Source organism: Pteropus vampyrus, unplaced genomic scaffold (assembly GCF_000151845.1).
Source record: "Pteropus vampyrus isolate Shadow unplaced genomic scaffold, Pvam_2.0 Scaffold337, whole genome shotgun sequence".
Taxonomy (NCBI): Eukaryota; Metazoa; Chordata; class Mammalia; order Chiroptera; family Pteropodidae; genus Pteropus; species Pteropus vampyrus.
The window spans coordinates 2,001,257-2,023,769 of NW_011889118.1; the positions used below are offsets into that span (position 1 = coordinate 2,001,257).

A 22,513-nucleotide genomic window follows, 5' to 3' on the forward strand; every position below is an offset into this window, starting at 1 on the left:
GGTCTGCAACCTAGGAATATCTCCCAGGAAAATCCCCCATACCTCCTCCTGCCTTCCTGAAATGAAAAAGGAGGCTGCTGCATCCCCACTTACAGAAGGTCTCCTGGCCCACGCGTACTTTAATCATGATCCACTCCATCATTCCTCCCAGGACAAAAAAGAAGGGCAGAAACCTGTAGATTCCGAGTCGCTGCTTCCCCGGCACCTGCTGCAGTACCCGCCTCACCTGGGCCCTGGAAAACATGCCCTACCGAGGTCGCGGAGAGGGGTACGACGGAATCAAGAGCGACGAGAGCTGCGCCAGGCCCTGGACTGAAGCGCATTTAAGTCAAGGCTGTCTTGCCAGCCCTGGCAGAGTTCCGGGGTCTGGTCGCCAAACAACCCAAGCCCTGCACCACCTCCAGAAGGGTGCAGATCTTCAGGAGCCTAGGCCAAGCTCCGGGCCGAGAACCTGGTGCGGCTCCACCAATCAGAGCACGGTGGAGCGCGGGAAGTCGCCAATAGAATGAGACTGAGCACGCGTGCTCCGTGAGGCCGAGACCGGCCTGAGGGAGCCTCCCGACGCAGGCGCCTCGGTGCTGGAGGCGGGGCGGCAGAGGGGGCGGAACCTCCCACGTGGCGTCGGCCTGGCCCCGTTCCCGGTTCCCCGCCCCCCGCCCCGTACAGCTAGCGCTGGAGTTGGTGACCGTACTCTGCCACCGCCATCTTTTTTCTTAAAGTCCTGATAGAAGTGATGACCCTCTCTGATGGATTAAACGTGTACTGCACCATAATCTAAAATGCAATTACGCAACGTCTTGTATTTATTTCGGAGTCGTAACTGGTAACTAGACTTCTAAAATTAGCAATTTGATAAGCATTGTTGAAAGCTGAACTTTATCATTATCACAAAAGTCTAGGTAAGAGTCTTGTGACAACCCTAAAATTAATAAAAGCTATCCTGTATTGGGCACTTACCGCTAGACAGGGACTTGTAGGTGCTTTTTAAGCATCATCTTATTCCCAATCACAGAAGAGCAGACTGGTTCAAGAGCATGGGCTTTGTCAAAGCGCATTCCCTTAGTTGGTCTGTGCCTCAGTTCCCTACACAAAACGGGGACCTTCTATTCTGATGCTGTTAGGATTTAGCTAATACAAAACAAGCACTTAACACAATACCTGATCAATTAACATTAGCTATGTGATGATGATGACTTATTGAGCCCTAGCTCTTTGTGTATTCTGAAGCCTACTGAACCTTGCCTCTATTTTCATCATCTTTCATAGATGGAGAACTGAGAAGTTAAGAGATGAAGCCAAGTTGAAGCAAAGCTCTGACTTCAGAGCTTTTACTCTCAATGAGTTGCTGTGATTGTTGAAGTTGTCTGTAAGGGGCTATCGATTCATTAATTAAAGCTTAAAAAAAACCTGGGGAGTATCTTTAAGGAAGACAGCTATTAGACAATTCAAGAAAATCAAATGAAAACTAAGAACCAATATAAATCTGGTGATGTGGACACACAATCTACAAAAACAGGCTGGAAAAGAGAGTGCAAGCAAGACTCATGGAAAAGGGTCATAGAGTCTGTGGCTGAACAGCCAGCCAGGCAGCAGCTGCTGCCTGCGTAACCTGCCTTCTAGGGCCAACCCCACCCACCACACACACATCTGCTTAGTGCTCACTCCTATTTCTCTTGGTGACTCCGGGGGCCAAGTACATCAGAGGACCCAGCTCCCTCCCAGAAGAGACTTACATGTGGCCAGTTCCCCCAGTGCCCACCTAGCTCACTGGGGCCCACAGGAGAGCACAGTCACCCACCCACGGGCCCACCCTTAGGCCTCCCATCCTGCACCAGTACCTGGCCCAGAGATGTCACACTGTAGGACTTCAGCCAAGGTATAGTGGATATTTGAATGTACACACGCTCTTAGGAAACAGCGTCCGAATGGCCAGCTCCCCACCAACAGGACCACCCGGGCTGGGTCAGCCTCCTCAGGGCCCAGTACAGGAAATGGTACGTATGGCGGTCTTCAGAAAACGGATCTGAGTAGAAGTAACGAGGATGGAGAGTGGTTGCAATCAGGAAAGAGGAATTTCGTTGGAAAGGCTAGCGACGTTGCTAGAAGACACCAAGGCATCTCAAGAGAGTGCCCGCGCGGGGAAGCTAGGAGTGGGGCAGGTAAATGCAGCCATTTACTGAGGTCAGAATAGGCAGGAGCAGTGACCCCTGGCCCACCACCCTAGAGCGCAAGGCCGGCCCAGTCGTCCCCCTCTGAGTTAAAACGGGTCACCTGGGTGAGGTACAGAGTGGGAGAGAGAAGTGGCTGCTTCAGAGGACGTTGGTTGCGCTGCAGGTCTCATCTAGAGTGGGGCTTGCACCGACCCGGGAGCGCGCGGTAAGGGTTCTTTATTCACTAAAGGAGTGAAACTGCCCAGCCTCTGGTCTGCGGGCATAGCCAGTCCGAGGCCGGAGGCCGGGAACAGGACCCCTGCAGCGGGACTTGGGGGGAGGGACGGAGGAGCCGAGGTCAGGAGGACGAGGGGTGAAGGAAGGTTAGGAAGGACCTGAGGGCAGAGATAGAGAAAAAAGACCGGGGCCGGGGTGGACCCGCCGCGCTCTGGCCCTCTCTTCTCCGCACCCCGGCCGTCCGGAGCCTCTCAGGGACGGCTGTTCTTAGGCCCTCCGACCTCCTGGGAAGACAGAAGCAACCGCCATCGCTTCGGTGGCGACCGAAGGGGGCGCAGAGTCCTTCTCAGCCGCTCCGGAGACTCGGGGGAGGGGGCCAGGGAGGCCGCCGCGCCCCGCCCCGTCCCAGGACCTCCCGCCCCGCCCCGGGCCGAGGGACGCGCCCATTGGCTGGCCGGGCTCCGCGAGCTTCTCCCATTGGCTGGCTGCGGTGAGGGGCATGCGGCCACCGTGGCGGGCTCGCAGTCGGAGGGCGGTGGACGGACAGATGGGCCGAGGGCTGCATGGGCTGCAAGCAGCGGGCATGGCGGGTGCGGGGTTGCGAGTGGCCGCTCGGCTCTGGCTGCCTTGCCGAGGCCACGGCAGGCCGCGAGCCGCCTCGTCTTCGCCTTCCTGCCCTGGCTGCGGGCCCCCGGGTCCCGGCTCCCACTGCCCCGGCGCTCCGCGCTCTGCACCCACCCCCGCGCCCGCAAGCGGTGCCGACCTCAGTGCGTACCTGTGGGCTCGTTACCAGGACATGCGGAGACTAGTGCACGGTGGGTGAGCCGTTTGGGACAGGCGCCAGGGGGTGGGCGGTCCCGCGCGGCTGCAGACGCGCGCCCCAGCGGCGGACAGACGGACCGAGCTCCAGGGCACCGCCCCCGAGCCGTCGAGGCGCCGCTCTTCGGGGGAAGCGCCCAGGTCGGGGTCGCCGAGGCTCCGAAGGCCGTGCGGCTCTTCAGGAGAGGCTCCAGCGGGTCGTCCTGGGGCATCTGGGGACGCCCGGAGGTGGGCAAGCGGGAAGATTGTTCTCCGGCTCCGTCTGCAGGACCTCGGGGTTCCTGAAGCGAGTGCCTGAATGCAGGGCACCGGCCGTCTTTCCCCCCGCCCCCCGATCCCGTCTGCCTGGAGGCCGCGGCGGAAGCACTCTTAACCCCTTGTTCTCCTAGGAGCCCTAGCTGGGGCCGCCATACCGGAGACAAAGCCAGCCGGCGGCGCTGGCCTAAGCGGACTCCTAGGGACTGGCCGACCTCAGCGGACACCGACTAGACTTTCACACACCTTTAGATTATGCCCTGGAGGTCCGGAGCACTCCGCCCAAAAGGGGAAGGCAATGGTTGGAGAAACGAGACCAAGTCGCCCCAGTCTCTTGGAATCCAGAAGGGTTGCTGCATTCCTGGCCAGGCCACTAAACCCCCTTTAGCCTTCTATCTCCCTCTGCAAAATGGACAGAGAAAGCCTGAAGCCCCCTCCCAGGGTGGGGCTGGCTGGGGCGCCCTGCTGAGGCCAGAGAGCTGAGAGTGCTGATATTTGTTCAGGTGTCCCCTGGGGCCCTGCCTCTGCTGCAGACAGATGTGGTTTGAGTCTTGGCCCTATCACTGACCAGCTGGGTGGCGCCCAGCAATCCTCCCTCTCAGATCATCAGTGTCTTAGGGCGTAAAACTCCCTAAGTTTTACAGGGGCCTCTGTCACAGGGTTTTGATGATGACTTGGAAAGAAGGGGCAGGGGAACTTTCAGAGGAGTGCCCAGGGGTGACAGGATTTTCATTGTCTGGTAAGACAGAGTGGCCTGTCTGGAAGATTCCACCCAATTGAATGGTGGATACCACTCCAGCTGTGTGGAGACCTGGGAGTGGTGGGTGAACCGGACTCACCTCTTGAGAAGCTGAAGGCAGAATAGTTAAGATCCCTGAGGAATGATGGTTGTAAAGCCCATGGGCTTCTATTGGGGTGCCACCCCCCACCCTCAGTGAAGGGAGCAAGCCTAGGATGCTATTTAAGGTGTCTTTGCTCTGGGCCTGGAGAAGACCTTCTGCAGAGCAACGTGAGAACCCTACCTCATAGGCGTGGGGGGAAGGACATAGGGCGGTCTCTTGGGCTTTGTCTTTCAGGGCCCATGTGGATTTTCAAATCTTCACAGAGACCCTTAAACTCCTCTTGATGTGAGAGGGGCAAAGTCATTTCCAAGATGCCAGGGTGAGTGCTAGGATGAGCCAGGCTTGAACCCCTGGATCCTAACTCTTCTCTTCTTACTGAGTTTCCTAGGGAAAATTCTTGGCATTAGGGTGTATGTTGGGCAAAACTTTGCCAGGGAGCCAGGCGCCTAGGCCAGCTCTTCTTCCTCTGACACCCATGCTTCAGCATGGTAACATCGGAAGGCTAAGCTGAGGGCCAGAGTGATTAAGGCAGGTGGGGTGACCAAATGCAAATCTCAACTCCATTGCCCACTGCTGGGTGGTTTGGAAAAAGTGACTTTACCTCCCTGAGCCCCACTTTCTTTCTCTGGAGGAAAGAGAATTAACTGCAACCACCTCACAAGATTGGAGTGAGCACTGAACAAGATGAGCTCCTAAGGCATCCAGCAAGTGTACCCAGCAGGAAGGGTGACACTCACAAATCAGTCTCATGGCTGCTATGGGGAGGGGTTGGCCTTGGAACCTGGATCCCTGAGCAGGCATGGGAACTAGAGGCAGAGGAGAAAGGAGGGTGAGGCCTAGGCAGCGAGACCAGTGAACATAGGCGGCCAGCCTGGGTGAGGGGCATATCTTCCTCACTGGCGCCATGTACCACAACAGCCCTATGGAAGGGATCAGGACCTCATGGCTCCAGAGTTATGATTTTTTCAGTCCAGAAATCGGGTCAGGAGGCCAGGCTCTGTGGGCTGCTTCCTCATCCTGCTTTGTTCCGGGGAGGATTGTCCATCCGTGGGAACATCTTCAAGGGCGGAGGTGATAGATTGGACTTGGCCGGAACTCTGTGCCAGCAAGAGACTACACCACCAAGCAGACCCCTCCACTCCTGGGGGCTACTGAACATTGTACCAAGAGTCACAGTTGGTACCCAGAAACTCAGGACCATGGGGAGGGGAAGGCCCAGGATCCTATTGACACCAGATGAGGGAATCTCAGAAGCAGCTTCCTAGAAGACTGAAATAGCTGTTTCTCACATGCATTCAAGTGAGAAGTGTTCTGTCTGCACCCACGAGTCATCATCAAAGCAGCTGCTCTGTGCCAGGCCTAGGTTGGCCTGGGGCAGCCAGAGGAACCAACCACACCTGTTCCCCCACCTACATCTTGAACTTGGATCCAAAGAAAAGGGGGTAGGGGCAGAGCCTATGTTCTAAAAGGGCCTTCAAGGCAAATGCTTGCAGCATGGGGGCTCATGGCCAGGGCTTCTGCTTCAGGGATCATGACTGCTTTGTGGCTGAGACGGGAATTCCCTAGAGGCTTGGGCTGTTTGCTTGAACTTCAGCCACAGGCCAGAGGTCTTAGAAAAGGAGCTCCTGCAAGGTGGTGCCCTATGCAACTAGTCCTGCCTGCTCCCCTCTCTACCTGAAATCCCTGCTCCTCAGGCAATACAGGGAATCCAGAACAGGGAGGTGACAGGCTCCAGAGGTGCATTTAATCGTACATTTGCCACAGGTGCAGAGTGGGAATACTGCACAGAGGACATTCCATATGACCCTTTTAGTAATTCTTTAGATTGGCACAATTTTTATTTCCTCTTTAGAAACAAGGAAACTGAGGCCCAAAAGGTGAGGTGACTTTCCTGAAGTCACAGCCATGAGAAGGAGGAATTGATCTGGTCTCTGACTTTAAAGCCCATGCCCTTTCCCCATCCACCTCCCCTACTGTACAGATGGGGAGAAACTGAGGCAGATAAGCCTGGGACCCCAGAGCCTACTCTGCGTGGTGTCCCACTGAGCCCCTCTGGAGTAGCCAGAGCCTTAGGGTAACTATGACCGCATCCTCAGAGGAGAGGTAATGGCCCAGAACCTAACATCACACGTCCGCCTGTCGTAATTAGCAATGTTCCCTGGCTAGAGGCAGCAAATGTTATTAAGTGAGCTGGCAGGCAACTGCAATCCAATTAAAGAGGCCTTGCTGTGAAGGCTACAGTAGGTGCTCAGTGCTAGGAGCCTGAGCAGTAGAGGGGATACTCAATACCCCGCACCGTGATAACGTTCCTAAGACCTAACCCCAGCTTCGGGCAAGGTGGAAAAGATTGGCACATAGCCTATGTTTGATAGGGCTTATGCGAGCCTGGAGGATGCTTGGGCTTGGTGCACCTCGTGGGCTACAGGTGATGCTGTAACCCAGGACCCACAGGTAGGAGCTCCAGCCATGAGTTTGGCCCATTGCCAGCTCTGCCTTACCCTAACCATGTGACCAAGGGCACATGACTTCTCTCTGAGCCTCAGTTTGATTATCTGCAGCATTGGGCTAAGACTGCACATCCTGGGGTGCTCTGTGAGCTCAGTAGGCATTTGCTGCTTCTGTGATCATTGTCTTTCTCATACTTGCATCTCCCTCTAGACCTCCTGCCCCCCGAGGTCTGCAGTCTCCTGAACCCAGCAGCCATCTATGCCAACAACGAGATCAGCCTGCATGATGTTGAGGTATATGGCTTTGACTACGACTACACACTGGCCCAGTATGCAGACTCACTGCACCCAGCGATCTTTAGTGCTGCCCGTGACATCCTTATTGAGCATTACAAGGTAAGGCAAGCTGGGCAGGGAACCCAGGCCCTCCAGGCTGGCTGGCTGGGAAGGTGGCTGAATTAATCCCCCAAGGCAGCTGCCCAGCCAGCAGGTCTGGCAGTGCCACTGGCTCAGGCCTGGCCCACTTTCCCCCAACAGTACCCAGAGGGTATTCGGAAGTATGACTACAACCCCAGCTTTGCCATTCGTGGCCTCCACTATGACATTCAGAAGGTGAGTGGCTAGACCACTGACTCCCTGCCCCCTCCTGACTAGATGTGTTTCAGGGCCACTTCCTTAGCACCCCTGTCCCCTATGGGGAGGACTCCTCATCTGTCTTCCACTTTGGCCTCAAAGCAGTAGCTTCCTCTTGGCGTGTACATGATCCCCTTGATACCATTCAATTGGGGCTGGAAGAGGCTGGCTCATGGCCAATGGCAAACTCCTTTCTCATCGCCTGTCCCACTCCCCTGGTGCCCCCAGAGCCTTCTGATGAAGATTGACGCTTTTCATTATGTGCAACTGGGGACAGCCTACAGGTCAGCCTACCCTGACCCCACAGCAGCCCACTCCAGGTCCATGTTGTCCTTCCTAACCTCACTGTCCCCTGCCCTATGGGGCATGGGATCAGGACCACTTTGGATCGATGATGTCTGTGTGCCCACCCAGGGGCCTGCAGCCTGTGCCAGATGAGGAGGTGATCGACCTGTATGGGGGAACCCAGCACATTCCACTGTACCAGATGAGTGGCTTCTATGGCAAGGTACTCACTGCTGCTGCTGCCCAGGGAAGCCCCTGGGAGGCTGTGCCCACACCCCAGTAGGCCAGCCCTGACCCACAGGCTGCACCCCTCTACCAGTATCGTCAGGTAGATTTGGAGCCCTTTGTCTCCAGAGCTGGGGGTTGTGGGGCTGAAGGGGTTGCTGAGTTGGTGGCTCCCTCCCCAGGGTCCCTCCATCAAGCAGTTCATGGATATCTTCTCACTGCCGGAGATGGCACTGCTCTCCTGTGTGGTGGATCACTTCTTGGGCCATGGCCTGGAGTTTGACCAAGCACACCTCTACAAGGACGTGACGGTGAGAATGCTGGGCCTGCTTGGGGTGGCAGAGAGGGCGAAGTCCAGTCACAGCAGACCAGGCCATCCTGGCCCCACTGCACCCTCACTGTCCCTCCCCTGCCCCCAGGACGCAATTCGAGACGTGCATGTGAAAGGCCTCATGTACCAGTGGATCGAGCAGGACATGGGTAAGGGTGGACAGTAGCTGCTGCGGCATGCCCGGGCAGGGTGTGGGGTGGTTCTCACAGAGCCATCTCCTCCTGTTAGAGAAGTACATCCTGAGAGGGGATGAGACGTTTGCTGTCCTGAGCCGCCTGGTGGACCATGGGAAACAGCTGTTCCTTATCACCAACAGTCCTTTCAGTTTCGTGTGAGCATTGCTCCCCCGTGGGAGGAGGGAGCAGGGTGGGGGCCAGGTAGGAGTGGGCAGGCCTGAGCCTCCCTCAGACCGCCTGCCACTCATCCCATCTCTGCCCAGGGACAAGGGGATGCGGCATATGGTGGGTCCCGACTGGCGCCAACTCTTCGATGTGGTCATTGTCCAGGCAGACAAGCCCAGCTTCTTCACCGACCCACGCAAGTATGGGCCTGGCAGGGTTGATGGGGCCAGGAAACGGGGACTGGCCTCTGCTCACCACTCAGTATGCTTGGGGTGGAGACATCCCCTTGCTGGCGTGTGGCTCACCTGAGTAGGTGGGCCTTTGCAGAGTGGGGTAGTGCCTGGCTTGTGGTCCTGCCACAGACTGGAAATCAAGGCCTGTACCCCCCACCCCGCCCTAGGCCTTTCAGAAAACTTGATGAGAAGGGCTCCCTCCAGTGGGACCGTATCACCCGCCTGGAAAAGGGCAAGATTTATCGGCAGGTGAGGACCATGTAGTTGGGAGGAGCACCTGGTGGGGGCCACAGGGCTAACCAAAGCCCCAGGTAGAGGGGGCAGTGGCATGGCCTTCTGGACCCTGACCAGCCACCACACATCTACCATGTGTCTGTCCCCTTGCACCATAGGCCTGCATCTGGGGCACCAGGGAATGGCATTCAGGGCACAGGCCTGGGGAGTATCTAGGGCTTAGCTTCTGGGTCAAGTTGCCTGCATTTGAATTCTAACTACACTTCTTGATATCAGAGAGGGTGTCTGGCCAAATTATTTGGCCTCTCTGTGCCTTGCTTTCCTCATCTGTAAAAGATATAATACTTGAGTTGTGGTGGCAAGGCCTTAGACTGGCTGGGCATTTGCTAAGTGCCCAGTAAATGCCACTGTTATTACTTAGGGCTGAGCACTCTGCTACAGCTAGACACGCCTGGTCGGGGTCCCTGAGTTGGGCTGGTGTGGGTAGCCCACAGTCGTCTAGGGAGATTCCCTTTCCTGGCTGGCTAGAAAGATGAGAAGGGGCATGGTGTGGGCATGGGTTTGGTTGGTGGGGTGGCTCTGAGCATTTGGCCCTGGATGGAATGCGGAAATCCTGGCTGAGCTGGTGAGCTGGGCTTCTTGGGGGCAGGGAATCCAGAAGCTGGGGGAGGGAGGAAGTCAGTGGTTGGAGCAGCTTCAAGGTACCCAGTATGAACGCCCAGCCTGCAGGCAGTACTCAACACCCCTGCCCACTGCTCAGCCTCCCTGTTGGCCCCCAACTATCCAGCCTCCTCCCTGGGGTGCAGGCTCTTCCCCTCAGCTCTGAGGGTGATGACCTCCTTTGTCTGGGCACTTGGCTAAGCCTGAGTGTGCGTGTATGTGTGTGGGGGATCCTACCAGGTTCTCATCTTTCTTTGCTCTCTCCGCCTCTTCCCTCCCTCTCTCCTATTGCTGGAACCTCAGACTATCCTTGCTGACTCAGCACCTGCACCTCAAGATTCTTTTGATTCATTCAAGGCACAACCTCTCTGCCCATCATATCTCCCTCTTCAGAGGGGTTCCCTGCTCCTCAGCCTCTCCACTCAAGTTTATTTCAACAGCGAAGTCTTTCACAACCATTTGTACCTCCATGACTTTCATCTCCCGCGGCCTCTCACGTGCACGAGCTTCTCTAGTAACTCCTTTTTGCTGACTCTCAGTTCTCAGCTGGGGTGTAGGCTCCTGCCCTGTGGCTGTTGCACTTCCTGCTCGGCCCCTCTCCCCCAATTTCTGCTCTCCTACAAGCTTCTTCTGCTGTGTTTGAGCCTGGCTGAGTGTTTTCATCTTTTCTCTGACTTTGGAGCAAGAAGGGCAGACGGCCTCACAGTGAGGTCTGCCATTGGTCTGCTGGGTCCCTCTGGGCTCAGGCTGGAGAGGCTAGGAAGACTTCAGAGCTGTGAGGCTGCTGCTGCAGTTCGTTTCCCACAAACTGGACTTAGTCCCTAGCCTGGGGCGGGTGTGAGGCCACAAGGCAGGGAGACCCCAGGGGTGCAGGGCACCATGCCAGGCCTATAAGAGACCTTCCTGCAGCAGGCAGACCCCCTTTCTGAGCATGAGAGGGAAGTAACAAGAGCCAGAGCCAAGAGGGGACAGCGAGGCCGCGGGAAAGGGCAGCCCAGCATCCGGCTAGAGGGACCTTGCTGCCTCTGGGGATTCGGGAGGACGGGTAGAGAGCCAGGCATGCTTCTGGCAGCCCCATGGGAGCCCTTTTGGCACACTGGTCTCAGCAGTGTTCCCCCACATCCTCCCAGGGAAACCTGTTTGATTTCCTGCGTCTGACAGAATGGCGCGGCCCCCGTGTGCTCTACTTTGGAGACCACCTCTACAGTGACCTGGCGGTGAGGAGGGCAAGACTGGGCCACAGGGGAAGCGGAGGGAGCCCCCTAGCTGGTGCTGAGCCCTGTCCTCTGCCCTGCCCCCCAGGATCTTATGCTGCGGCATGGCTGGCGCACAGGCGCCATCATCCCCGAGCTAGAGCGTGAGATCCGCATCATTAACACGGAGCAATACATGCACTCGTTGACGTGGCAGCAGGCACTCACGGGACTGCTGGAGCGCATGCAGGTGCGGAGGCGGGGGTGGCTGGGATGTCCTGGGGGAGGGACAGGGCCTGCTGCCTGGTCACATACCCAACATACACTTCGTCTCCCCCAGACCTACCAGGACGCCGAATCAAGGCAGGTGCTGGCTGCCTGGATGAAAGAGCGGCAGGAGCTGAGGTGAGCAGGGCAGGGCCAGGGCAGGAATCTTGGGCCCAGCCCCATCCTGTGCGGCCCCTCAAGTACCCCGTGTCACCTTCCCCAGGTGCATCACCAAGGCCCTGTTCAACGCTCAGTTTGGGAGCATCTTCCGCACCTTCCACAACCCCACCTACTTCTCTCGGCGTCTTGTGCGTTTCTCCGACCTCTACATGGCCTCCCTCAGCTGCTTGCTCAACTACCGCGTGGACTTCACCTTCTACCCACGCCGTACACCCCTGCAGCACGAGGCACCCCTCTGGATGGACCAGCTCTGCACTGGCTGCATGAAGACACCCTTCCTCAGTGACATGGCCCACATCCGCTGAGAGCAACTTTATTGTCCAGAACAGGCCCCTGTCCCCCCTGCCCCGCCAACTCTGGGCATCTGTCCAGACAGTCAGTAAAGTGGTTGCCCTCCTGCTCGAGCCTCTGCTTCAGCCCCAGGCGTGTCACTTGACCGCAAGGATCCTCTGGGTGTCAGGGAAGTCCTCCAGAAGTGAGTCCTGTGGGGAGGATCATGTGTAGCTGGGCTGAGACCAGGCCCTGGGCCCATTCCCACACCCCCCTGCCCCTATACTCACATCGAAGGGCTCACAAAAGGTGTCATGGCTGCCAAAGACTGGGTTGGGGACAGAGACCAGGGCTGGGCTGGTCCCTTCCTGCCATGGGGAGAAGTCATCATCAGCATCATCTTCTGCCTGAGAAGAGAAGTGAGTGGTTAGGGGCCTTCGGCAAGACTGATGGACTCCACCCTACCCCTAACCCAACCCTACCTGGAAAGCAGAAAAGCCAAAGCCTGTGGCCTTGGCTCGAGCACGGAGGTAGATGGCTCCAGCCACCAGGCCCAGCAGTGTTCCAGTGGCTACCACAGCCCCAACACCTGTTGCCACGGATGGGGCCTCAGGTGCCACCACTGCCCGCTACAAACAAGGAGAGCATCAAGGACCTAGTTGGAGCTGTCCCCTGACCCCTTGCAGCTCTGCCTGTCCCCCACCTACTCACAGGCTGTGGGGGTGCCAGGAGGGGGCTGGCCAGAGCATGGATGATGCCATTGAAGGCCATGATGTCCCACACGATGACATGACTAACCACAACTGCCCCTGGGTCCTGTAGGGAGACCAGAGTCAGGCCCAGTGGTGAGTGAGGGCCAGGGCCGGCAGGGAAGGGGCAGTGACCAGACTTACCACAGGAGCCCAAGAACTGTTGCCTGTGCCCACATCATTGATGACAAGGCTGACGCCTGAGTGGGAGGGGAGCAAAGTACCCTGGCTGATGTTGGTTCTCAGGAAGGTAGTGTTGGAGGCATGTAGCTCCAGGTCTGGGCCACCCAGCGTCTGTGGGCAAAGCAAAGGCCCTGTTGGCCCGGGCCAGCCAGAGGGAGCAGGATCAGGCCATACCCCTGCTAGTTACCATGTTGTCCACAAAGCCTTCGTTGACAGGAACAAAGAGTGTCTTGTAGGTGAGCTCATCGTCCAGGAAATCCAAGAAGTCAAGACCTCGGGGAGTGGCATTGGCATAACCCAGCAGCATCTGGGAGGGTGGCAAGACAGGGCTGTGAGTGGACTCCCTCCCCAGGGATCCCAGCTACCCTACACCCCTTGGCCCCCTGCATACCCCGTAGAAGGTGGAGAAGTTGGTGGTGGCAGCTAGTACATCAAGCAGCTTCCCATTGCACGTGCTGGTCCCATCACCCACAAAGCCATCACGGCATCTACAGGCCACGTCTGTGGGAAAGAGGGTTCGATAGGTTGGTGGATTGGTGGGAAGGGGCAGAACTAGAGAGTGAAACGTGGTTGGGGTGGCTGCACCTTGCACACGGTAACAGTAGGCATCCCAGCGCTCTGACAGATTCTTCCGGGTCCCTAGGCTGACTACGCCCACTTGACCATCACCACAGTCTGCCGCAGGGAAGACGACAGGGTGGGCAGCCGAGCCGTTGGCCAGCCAGCCCACAAGGCACAGGTGGAAGCCCAGCTGTAAGGACAGGAGGGGATGCTGAGACCCAAGGCCCAACTTGAAGGGCTCCTACAGGCCTGGCTCCATGTTCCTGGGCCCCACGCACCTGCTGGGCAGCAGAGAGCTGAGTGACAGAAGCAAGGACAGCTCCCTGAGCTCCACATGCTGCCTCAGCCTCTGAGAAGTTAAGACCATAAGAGCTACTGGTGGCCTGGAGGTGAAAGACACCAGCCCGTTTCTCTGCAGAAGGGAGGGATGAATGGTCAGCCAGAGACACTGAGGTGAGGCAAGGGCACTAGGAGGAGGAGGCAGGGAAGCATACCCTGGAAGTGCAAGTCAGTGCACACGGCATCCATGTGACAGGGTGGGGGCTGGCCTAGACAGCGGTCCACAGGTGGCTCAGGCTCTTCCAGACACTGCAGTCCGTCACCCACATAGCCCGCATGGCACACACAGCGCCGTGTGTTCTGGGGCAGGAGAGCAGGCAGGAACCCTTCAGGGACTGGGGAATTTACTCTGGGGCTTCCCTACCCAGCTGCTTGGCTCCTCTCCTGCTCACCGGGCCAGTGCTCAGGCAGTCGGCATGCTCGCTGCAGCCCCCACGGTGGCTGTCTTCACAGGGGTTGCGGGCTCTGCAGCTCCAGCCATCACCCTCATAGTCTGGCAGGCAGGCGCAGGTGACCACTGTGCCTACCTGACTGCAGTTGGCATGCTCACTGCAGCCGCCACGCCCATCCTGGCACAGGTCTGACACTGAGGGCAGGGAGAGAGTGCTTGGACCAGGTGGCAGGAGGGGAATGGGGCCTCCCACCTCACGTCCCCACCCACCTGCTCACCTGTGCACATGCGTCCGTCCCCTTCATAGCCCAGGCTGCACTCACAACTGTTGCCCGCACGGCATACTGCCTGGGGTGCGCAGGGTGGCGCACACACAGGCTGCAGCTCTGTTCCCCAGGGCCCACCCCACATATCCAGGTTAGTAGCTGTCCTCCTGGATGCCCCCAGGTCCCCTCCCACCTACCCTCGGTCCCTCTATCTGCATGTACAGTTGGCCATGCGCTGGTGTGTCCATGGTGGGCACAAGGACAAGGGCCACTCACCCAGCTGCACCTCACAGCGTGGCCCAGTCCAGCCCTCATCACAGAAGCAAGAGCCAGAACCCCCAAGGCCCTCATCACAGTGGCCATGAAAGGTGCAGCGGCAGGCTGGAGAGTGGGACAGGCAGGAGGATGGAGTTAGCACACAGGCCAAGGGAATCAGGGGGTAGGGTGGGGCAGGGCGGGGAAGGACAGCGCACCTTGGCAATGGGGCCCAAAGGCTCCTGGGGCGCAGAGTTCACAGGCTGTCCCAGCAAACCCCAAACGGCACCTACACTGCCCACTGCCACTCATGCCGTCCATGCACACGCCATGGTCACTACAGGGGTGGCTGGCACCCCCAGGACAAGCTAGGAGATAGAGTAGGAGAAGTGAGGTGGGGGCCAGGGCTCTCATCAGGATTCCCCACTCATGCATCTCCAGCCCAGCCACACACCGTCCATCCTCCACGCATTGGCAGCCCAGGATCTTCCAGAAACAACAACCCACCCATGTCTCCATGCTACTGAGAATGCTCCAGGCTCCCATGATCTGGAGAACACCCAGACCCCACCCCCAGCACACCCTGCCAAGTTCTGCACCATCTACACAGCCACTCCACCTCTTAGAGCATTCTCTCCTGGTAAAATCCACTCACCACCCCCCAGACCCACCTGGCTCCTGAGTTTTCCAACACCCCTCAGAAATAATAGCCAGAGCTTGCCCTGGGCTATCTTGGATGCTCACCTCGGCACTCACTGCCATAGTGACCAGGGCAACAGCTGGGCTTCCAGGTCGTAGTGACACAGTTGCGGTGGCATCCCCTTCCCAGACCTTGGGGCTGGCCCCAAATGCTGCGCAGTGCCAAGGAGCGCAGTGGAGGGGATGTCCAGAACTTTGAGTAGTAGCGCCAGCAGGCCTGGGGGCTACCCTGGGCCAAGAGGAGCCGGGCTGCAAACTGCCTGAGCTTGGTGGTCCCTGGGCCCTACCCAAACCCCCACCCAGCTCCCAGCCCCTTACCTGCTCCTGTGAGCCCTCAGGACAGGGAGGTTCCCGCCCACAGATGCTGCAAATTTTCTGGAAGGAATAGAGGCCAACACAGCAAGGTCAGGTGAATGGGCAGTACAGGTGGGCTTGGGCTCCTGCCCATCCACCCCTAGCCTCCCTCACCAGCCACAGTGGCCGAGTCTCAAAGCGGTCACAACGGGCACCAAGGCCAGGTGGTTCCAGCAGCTGGTCGATGCCGTAGGCCAGGCCACCCTCAAAGGGCAGGTGCCGCTGCACAATATGGGCGTCATCCTCACCCACTATGAGTTCGCCCTGCAGGTTGAGGATATGGGGCATGTGGGGGTCCACAGTTGTGCTGCGGCCCCTCCCATGCCAGGACCCCTGCCTCCTTCCCTCATTCAAGCTTTCTCTCCAGACTTACTGGCCGGGCAGGGCTACAGGAGAAAGAGATGGGAGTCCCATGCATGGTGCGGAGCGGTCCCAGGTTGGGCAGGTCAGATGCCAAGGCCTGAGCAGATGGAGCCATGGTTGGAGCTGGGTAGGCAGGCTGCCATTGGCAGGCAGTGGGGACCAAGGTCTAGGGGTGTACCCACCTCGATGTTGCGGATCACATGGCCCCGCAGAATGGCTGCCAGCTTGTCACGGTGGTCCTCATGGTACAGCCAGGCCTGGCGATCAGGTGGCAAGGCTCGCAGGGCAGAGTCTGTGGGCCACAGCATTGTGAAGGGTCTGTGGGACACATCTCGAAGCAGGGGCAGGAGACCAGCCATCTGGGGAGGAGAAGCAGAGGTATGGTAATCACAGACTAGTCGGAGCCTGGTGGGCAGAAGTAGCGGGCTAAACCCAGAGATGAGGAAGGGGTTCCGGGGACCAAGGTAGCCTTTTCACCAGCCACACTCTTCTGCCATCCCAGGCCGGTATTATACATGGACATACATGCAGGCTAAAGCTTGACCGTTGTCTGGTATGCAGGCACATATAGCATGCCCTTGTGCTCCTCCTGGGAAGCTCATGCACAATGGCGTCACCTCTGCACAGATGTGCTCAATCACATAAAGGACAGGTTTGCCCATAGATGGGGGTGTGCACAGACAGGGGAGCGTACACACAGTTGCACACACATTTGACAGTCACTCACATATATACATATGCACATATGCTCACACTGACAGATCCACACATGGGAGCAGTACCTTCACAAGGCTACTGAAAATCTTGTAACCGAAGCTATCCGCAGCAGCGGTGACATTTCTCTAGGGAAAGGCGCTGGTGAGCAGTGAGGTCAGTCGGGGAGAAACGATCCCAAGCCCCCAGCCACCTGTCTTCGGGCTCCCAGGCCCATGCCCAGGGCATACCCGTGGGGTTGGGGCAGCCTCAGGCTCCCAGTGTAGCACGTCGGGCGGCAGCAAGACACGGTCAATGAAGTGCAGGATGCCATTCACCGCCTGGTGGTCACTGCTCACCACTCGTGCGAAGTCATTGAGATATATGCTGCCCTTGGGGGCAAGGCACGGGCACATGGGGGTGGAGCCGGGACTGAATGAAGCGGATCAGTGGGGTGGGTGGGGCCTGAGGTAGGGGTGGAGCCTGGGCTGGGCAAGTCTTGAGTGGGGTGAAGACAGCAGGTCTCACCTCCCTCCCAGGGAAATAGCTGCGGGCCAAGTGGGAGCGGGGAGCGGGGCACCAGCATAGGGCCAGGCTCAGAAGTCTTGAGCCCGGAAACAGGTTCATGGTAGTGGGTGGAGTCCGGGGCAGGACTCTACTGGGTCTCACTGAAGCCCGCCCGGGCCCAGGAGAAGTGAGAGGGTCTTAAACACATGGGGACAGGGCACAGGAGTGCAGGGGCGGGGGCTTAGCTGCAGAGTCCTGGGTCTGTGGACCACCCATGTCAGAGACCCGGCTTGGGCTCACCTCCCTCTCGCTGAAGCGCAGCGGGTGCCCTGAGAGCGTCGTAACATAGCCCTCCTCTAGCAGATCCTGGCTCCGCAGCTGCCGGCAGCCGACAACGTGGTAGCGAAACACGAGCTGGCTATGGGCTCGAATCCGGGCCAGCTCATCCTGGAGAGGAAATCGTGAGGGTAGAAGGGTAGGAAGTCGTGAGGGTCCCTGACTGTGCCTTCACCTACCCCTACGCTATGCTCATCCCTCCCCTTGCTCCTGGGGTTTGCGTTACCTGCGACAGGTTGGTCATTAGATCCGCGTGTGGCACGAAGATTGTGAAAGGCCCTTTGCCCTTGAGCTCATTGTATTTCTGGAGAGGGGAGGGAGAACAGCTTGAGTGGAAGAGGGCAACGTGGGACCAACTCGGGGCTTCCATGGATCTTCTGTGGAAAGACTCAGACTCTGAGAAACCAGACTGTTCAACGCCCTCACCAAATGAGAACATGAATGCCCACAGAGAAGTAGGACCTGCAGGTCAAAGAAGCCCAAGCAGGACCTAGGAAATGGAGGCCAGCTGGTCACTCACCAGGAGGTGGAGGCTGAAGAATGAGGCATGCCTGTCCCGAAGGAGCTCCTGGGGGGGCGAGGATCAGCTCAGATTTTGGGTGGCCCCCATTCAGGGCCTGGTGCCCGGCCCAGCGCCTGCGGCCCAAGGTCTGGCCAAGGCAGAGATGAGGAAAGGAAAGCCAGGGGGTTCTGAGCTGGGGTCAGGATTAGTTTCATGAATCAAAACTGGGTCAGGCCCAGGTGGAGTCAGGGGTCAGGGTCAGGAAATCTGGAGTCTTAACCATGGATCAGGCCTAAAGGGGGGCATAGCCAAGGTTGGGTCAGGGGTATGACTTGGGCATCATTACCAGGCTGACTCTAGCACGGCAGGTGAAACCATCACCCACAGTGTGGGCTGCATCACAGGTGCACATCCTCTGGCCATCCCCTGTGCTTTTGCACACAGCATAGGGGCTGCAGCCTCCATTACTCTGAGGCAGGGATAAGAGAGAGAGGCATCAGTGGCTCCCAGGACTTCTCTGTCCCAACCAGCCCTGGGGAAGGGCCATGAAGGTTCCTGTCCAAACCTCCAAAGCCCTGTTTCCTACTGATCAGACTTGAGCTTGTGGGAAGGGTGGCTCTCCCTTCAGAGGCCCTTAAAACCCTGCTGGGGGCAAAGAAAACTGTTTCTAGCCTTAGTCTCCTCCCCCTGTAAAATGAGATGGGCCTGGGGGCCTAACCTGGGAGCAAGGGTCCAGGAGATCGCAGGTCCGGATGCCATCCCCGCTATAACCCTCGCGGCAGCTGCAGGAGACCTGTCCCAAATCCTGGTCAGTGGGGCTGCTGGAACCCAAGAGGGGACCAGCGCCCTGGACAGAAGGAGCACCCCCAAGCCTTGTCTGGGGGGCCCCACCCTATGGGGGAATGGCACAGCCCCAGTGTCCAACCCTGTTGTGCTGACCTGCTGGGGGCCTGTGGGGATACATTCGGCATGCACGTGGCAGCCCCCGTGGCGAATGAGACAGCCGTTAGCTTCTGGGGGAAAAGACACTAGGATGAGGGGCGCCCTAGGCAGCCCCTCCATTCATCTGTCAGTCCAGGGTCTCATCCCCGGCTCTCAGCACCCTCAGGCCTCACACCCCTGTGTGCCCCCGAGCTGTTCCTACTCTAACTCAGACCACTGAAACTAGACACCTAGCCCTGTATGCACCCGGAAGGGATCCCAGCTTCACCCTGGCACAGCTCCCCATCGCCTGTGTAGCCGTCCTTGCAGGTGCATGTCCGCTGCCCAGGTGCCACCTTGGTGCAGTTGGCGTAGGGGGAGCAGCCTCCATGGTCATGGGCACAGGGGTCCACTTCTAAGGGCAGATGATCCCAGAGAGTTGTGAGGAGCAGGCAAGAGGACCGAGTGGAGACGGGGAAGGGGGGCGTGGGGGAAAGGAAAAGGGCAGAGGGATGGCTAAGACCAGAGATGGGACAGGGAAAGGGACTGGATCTAGAGGGAGTGGAGAGGACTCTGCAGGGAAAGCCACCCCCAAATTTCAGAGAGAGCCCGAGGCATCGGTATAGCTGGACCTGAACAATAGGTGCCGTTGCCTGAGTACCCTGCGGCACAGATGCAGACAGGGACTGCTGCCGATTCCTGTACACAGCTGGGAGGGATGGCAACAGTCAGCCTATGCCCCCCAGCTCCTGCCTTGACCCCAGTCCCCCCCACCCACTTGCCCATCTGCTTTAGGACCGGCTCACTCACTTGGCATTGGGGTCACACTTCTCTGGGCAGTGAGGGCCAGTGATTTCTGGGGGGTAGGAAGATGGGATGGTTCTGGTCATTCAGACCCAGGAACCACCTCCCAGGGAGCGCCTGCCTCCCCTTTGGAGCTACTCACTCTGGTCACAGCGGAGGCCCTGCCAGCCCACATTACAGACACAGCTTCCGTCCCCTTGCAGCCCCTCCTGGCATAGCCCATGGGCACAGTCACACACTGAGGGCAGACAGGGGAAGATGGGAATTACGCATTGCCTCCGTCCTGCCTTTGCCGGGGTATCACTATGACTGCCGTCCTCTGCCAGGTTGCCCACCATTCCTGCCCCCTCCCCATCCTCACCTCCGGTGCAGTTGGGCCCGTAGCGGCCCAGCTCACACATCTCACAGGCTGTTCCGTGAAAGCCCTCATGGCAGCGGCACTCCCCATTGCCCAGGAGCCTGTCCTGGCACTGTCCATGGCCCGAACACACCCCACCCAAACCCCCCGGGCATGGCTCACACAGTGTGCCGAAGAAACCGGGGCAGCAGTCAGGTACCTGCGGGAGGGAATGCAAGGAGAAGCCCAGCACAGGCCGGGACAGATGTCAAGGGAAAGCAAAATGTCAAGAAGGGTGAGAGTATCTGGGGCCGCAAAGCCACAGAACAAAGCAAGTTGGACCCAGGGAAATGGAGACTGCTCTCCACAACCCTCCCCACAGACCCCACAGTGAGGGGCACAGCTGGATCCAGTTGCTGCCCCTGGGCTTGGCTGATGGTGTCATCTCTGGGCCTTTCTTCTCCCCAGCCCCTCTTTCTGAGGGTTTGGCCATAGGAACAAATACTGGCCCCTCTGACTTCAGCCCTCTCTCCTTTGCCCTTCTTCTGGCCCTTGCTTCACTGGCCTCAGCCAAGTCCCAGCCCTGCCTCTGCCCTTGAAATCTAATCCAGGCTCCTCCTCTGGGCCCCCACTGCCATCTCCTTCTCTCTGGTTGAAGATCTGGGGATGAGGAAGTTCAGGGCAAACCTGGATTTTCTTGGCACACGTGTAAGAACAGCCCCGGGAAAAGGAATAGCCAGATCGGTAGACACAGCTCTTCTTGGGGGTGTTCTGGAAATGGGGACAGGCAGGAGACAGACAGACAAACTAGGTATCAGTGGGTGACACAGGCAAGCAGGATAGCAGAAGGGACAGGGAGAGGCTGAGACAAATAAACCTGATGAGGAGAGGGAGGGCAGGATCTTGGCCTGGGCCTCAGGGTCCCAGGCCTTTGGGGGCAAATCTGAGTGAGGCCTGCTCCGGGCAGACCTGGGCCCAGGCCTCCTGGCCACCATCAGGGAAGGTGAGCAGCCCATGCCATTCTAGTTCCCCAAGCCTGGGCAAGCAGAGCTGGGTCCCAGGGATTGGACACCTCAAGAGAACTGAGAGCAAATGAAATAGGGATGGAATTGTGCCAAGCCCAGTCTCACCTCCAGCTGGAAGCCCTGAGTGCAGCGGAATTTCCGGGTGCAATTTATACATTTTTCCTAGGGGGAGGAAGGGCAGAGAGTCAGGTGCTCCTGGGGAGGGGGCCAGCAAACCCGCCTTCCTTCCTCCAGGGCAGGCTGACAGCTCTCCCACCCCTGACAAAGTGCCCGACCCCGCCAGCAAGCGCCTCCCAGCTCTGAGCTCCGCAGCTGCCCTCCTCTAGCCCAGCCTCTCACCCGCAGAGCCTCTGCGTGGCTGTGTAGGCAGCGGCTTGAGCCCACCGTCAGGATCCCCGAAAGACCAAACAGTGAGCGGCCAGGGGCCTGCAGCACAGGGCCTTCCAGTGGCACATGGTTCACTTCAGGCTGAGGAGTGGGGCAGGAAGCTGAACCCAGCTCACACCGACCAACCCTCACCCTGGGGGTTACAAGCCAGGGAGGGCCTCAGGGCTGGGACCATCTCCATGGATGGGGGTCTCCCAGGCCGGGCAGTCCCTGGATCAGAGGTTGGAGGCTCCCAGCAGGAAGAACTCCAAAGGGGATGGGCCTTCAAGAGTGGAGTGCCTAGGGGAGGGTCTTGTCCCCACAAACCTGGCCACTATGGTTGTAGAAGACAAGCCAGTGGGCGGGGCCCAGGAGGGAGTTTCGGTGTCCACCCCTCCGCAGGGCTTCCATGGAGAGTGCCTCCCCCAGGACCACATGATGTCGCACTATGTCCGCATCCTGAGGGGAAGGAGAAGCTCAGGGGCTCCAGGACTATCAGGTGCCCTGGATAGTGGTGTTCCTCCCACTGCGTCTCTTTGCCAAGGGATAGGAGGCTCACCCTCTGAGCCTTCGCCCTTGCCCCTCGGTCACCCCTGTCCCAGTGACCTCACCAGGCTGCTGCTGTTGCCCTGGGCCTCCAGAGAGCGGTTTGTGGGCACGAAGATGGTGTAGGCAGTGGCAGCCTCAATCTGGGGCACCAGACCGTGGTGCTAGGGACAGGGGGCCGGGATCAGAGATGGGCATAATTGCCCTCGGTCCTAACCCTGGGAGCCAGCCAGCGACCTCCGCACACGGTGGTGGAGTGCCCCTGGCTGAGCACCCCGCTCTCTTGCCCTTACCTGCAGCAGTTCCCGGAAGAGGCGGAAAGCAGGCACTGAGTCCAGCTGCTGCAGCAACCCCTGCTCACCCAGTACATCCTCTCTTGGAGGCAGCAGGACCTGGCGAAGAGTATGGGGGCTGGTCAGTATGTCACTGCTTCTTGGCTGCATAGAAGGTTCCCTGCACACACTCCCTTCCAGCCATACCTGGCTGAGGACATGTAGGACACCATTGGTGGCAAGGAGGTCAGCCACGTCCACGCTGGCGTTCTGCACCCAGACCCTCTGGAAGACAATAGGCAGAGCTCAGCTACAAGTGGGCACAGGTAGACACTTAAGAGTGGGTGTGACAGCAACAGAGAGGCTGCTGGGTGTCCAGGTACCCACGGATGACCTCTAGCCTGGCCCAGACATACTCAGACTCAGGACCTACCAGATGGGT

The 22,513-nt window shown here is 58.6% G+C and overlaps 3 protein-coding genes across 9 annotated transcripts in view; 1 reads left to right on the plus strand and 2 right to left on the minus strand.

Moving 5' to 3' along the window:
* The window catches only part of SMIM4 (small integral membrane protein 4), a 7,526-nt gene extending 4,227 nt beyond the window's left edge, over positions 1–3,299 (minus strand). The window contains exons 1-4 of one of the 5 annotated variants that reach the window (XR_002776847.1): positions 3,163–3,239; positions 2,272–2,480; positions 1,839–2,023; positions 94–1,083 (exon numbers count right to left, since the gene is read on the minus strand). Coding sequence is in view for 1 of the 5 variants with exons in the window: in XM_011378415.2 (XP_011376717.1) it covers positions 94–244 (151 nt within the window). In the remaining 4 variants the exon portion in view is untranslated. Of the gene's footprint in view, positions 1–93; positions 1,084–1,838; positions 2,024–2,271; positions 2,481–2,619; positions 2,781–3,162 lie in introns of those variants that run through there. The other 4 variants (XR_002776848.1, XR_002776846.1, XR_002776849.1 and 1 more) reach the window with 4 other exon arrangements.
* NT5DC2 (5'-nucleotidase domain containing 2) lies at positions 2,894–11,736 on the plus strand. Of its 3 annotated transcripts, none has more exons than XM_023522308.1 (14): positions 2,894–3,202; positions 6,962–7,146; positions 7,288–7,362; positions 7,537–7,667; positions 7,798–7,891; positions 8,076–8,204; positions 8,313–8,373; positions 8,453–8,555; positions 8,664–8,765; positions 8,966–9,047; positions 10,823–10,909; positions 10,995–11,135; positions 11,226–11,290; positions 11,389–11,736. In XM_023522308.1, the coding sequence occupies exons 1-14, from the start codon at positions 2,935–2,937 to the stop codon at positions 11,597–11,599; spliced, it is 1,734 nt and encodes a 577-aa protein (XP_023378076.1). In that variant the 5' UTR covers positions 2,894–2,934; the 3' UTR covers positions 11,600–11,736. The 3 variants fall into 3 exon arrangements, with proteins under 3 accessions (XP_023378076.1, XP_023378075.1, XP_011376715.1); XM_023522307.1 differs by having other exon boundaries at positions 2,895–3,202; positions 11,376–11,736; XM_011378413.2 differs by having other exon boundaries at positions 2,896–3,202; positions 7,612–7,667; positions 11,376–11,736.
* STAB1 (stabilin 1) overlaps positions 11,665–22,513 on the minus strand; it is a 27,305-nt gene continuing 16,456 nt past the window's right edge. The window contains exons 31-69 of the mRNA XM_023522315.1: positions 22,279–22,356; positions 22,093–22,191; positions 21,865–21,963; positions 21,581–21,712; positions 21,227–21,355; positions 20,993–21,049; positions 20,550–20,633; positions 19,887–20,082; positions 19,668–19,763; positions 19,532–19,577; positions 19,354–19,430; positions 19,011–19,136; positions 18,740–18,813; positions 18,519–18,593; positions 18,147–18,269; positions 17,819–17,866; positions 17,525–17,602; positions 17,263–17,409; positions 16,707–16,847; positions 16,545–16,604; positions 15,945–16,121; positions 15,773–15,859; positions 15,514–15,663; positions 15,364–15,420; positions 15,091–15,274; positions 14,565–14,714; positions 14,368–14,472; positions 14,104–14,211; positions 13,827–14,020; positions 13,590–13,734; positions 13,374–13,507; positions 13,120–13,285; positions 12,926–13,035; positions 12,722–12,841; positions 12,496–12,645; positions 12,314–12,418; positions 12,085–12,231; positions 11,893–12,009; positions 11,665–11,814 (exon numbers count right to left, since the gene is read on the minus strand). Of these exons, the coding sequence (XP_023378083.1) occupies positions 11,761–11,814; positions 11,893–12,009; positions 12,085–12,231; positions 12,314–12,418; positions 12,496–12,645; positions 12,722–12,841; positions 12,926–13,035; positions 13,120–13,285; positions 13,374–13,507; positions 13,590–13,734; positions 13,827–14,020; positions 14,104–14,211; positions 14,368–14,472; positions 14,565–14,714; positions 15,091–15,274; positions 15,364–15,420; positions 15,514–15,663; positions 15,773–15,859; positions 15,945–16,121; positions 16,545–16,604; positions 16,707–16,847; positions 17,263–17,409; positions 17,525–17,602; positions 17,819–17,866; positions 18,147–18,269; positions 18,519–18,593; positions 18,740–18,813; positions 19,011–19,136; positions 19,354–19,430; positions 19,532–19,577; positions 19,668–19,763; positions 19,887–20,082; positions 20,550–20,633; positions 20,993–21,049; positions 21,227–21,355; positions 21,581–21,712; positions 21,865–21,963; positions 22,093–22,191; positions 22,279–22,356 (4,425 nt within the window). The 3' untranslated portion in view covers positions 11,665–11,760. The remainder of the gene's footprint in view (positions 11,815–11,892; positions 12,010–12,084; positions 12,232–12,313; positions 12,419–12,495; positions 12,646–12,721; positions 12,842–12,925; positions 13,036–13,119; positions 13,286–13,373; positions 13,508–13,589; positions 13,735–13,826; positions 14,021–14,103; positions 14,212–14,367; positions 14,473–14,564; positions 14,715–15,090; positions 15,275–15,363; positions 15,421–15,513; positions 15,664–15,772; positions 15,860–15,944; positions 16,122–16,544; positions 16,605–16,706; positions 16,848–17,262; positions 17,410–17,524; positions 17,603–17,818; positions 17,867–18,146; positions 18,270–18,518; positions 18,594–18,739; positions 18,814–19,010; positions 19,137–19,353; positions 19,431–19,531; positions 19,578–19,667; positions 19,764–19,886; positions 20,083–20,549; positions 20,634–20,992; positions 21,050–21,226; positions 21,356–21,580; positions 21,713–21,864; positions 21,964–22,092; positions 22,192–22,278; positions 22,357–22,513) is intronic.

Coding starts and splice junctions, on each gene's coding strand:
- NT5DC2 (XM_023522307.1), top strand. CDS start 2,935: ATGGGCCGAGGGCTGCATGGGCTGCAAGCAGCGGGCATGGCGGGTGCG. Junction 7,363..7,536: donor TCCACTATGACATTCAGAAG/GTGAGTGGCTAG, acceptor CCATTCAATTGG/GGCTGGAAGAGGCTGGCTCA. Junction 9,048..10,822: donor AGGGCAAGATTTATCGGCAG/GTGAGGACCATG, acceptor ACATCCTCCCAG/GGAAACCTGTTTGATTTCCT.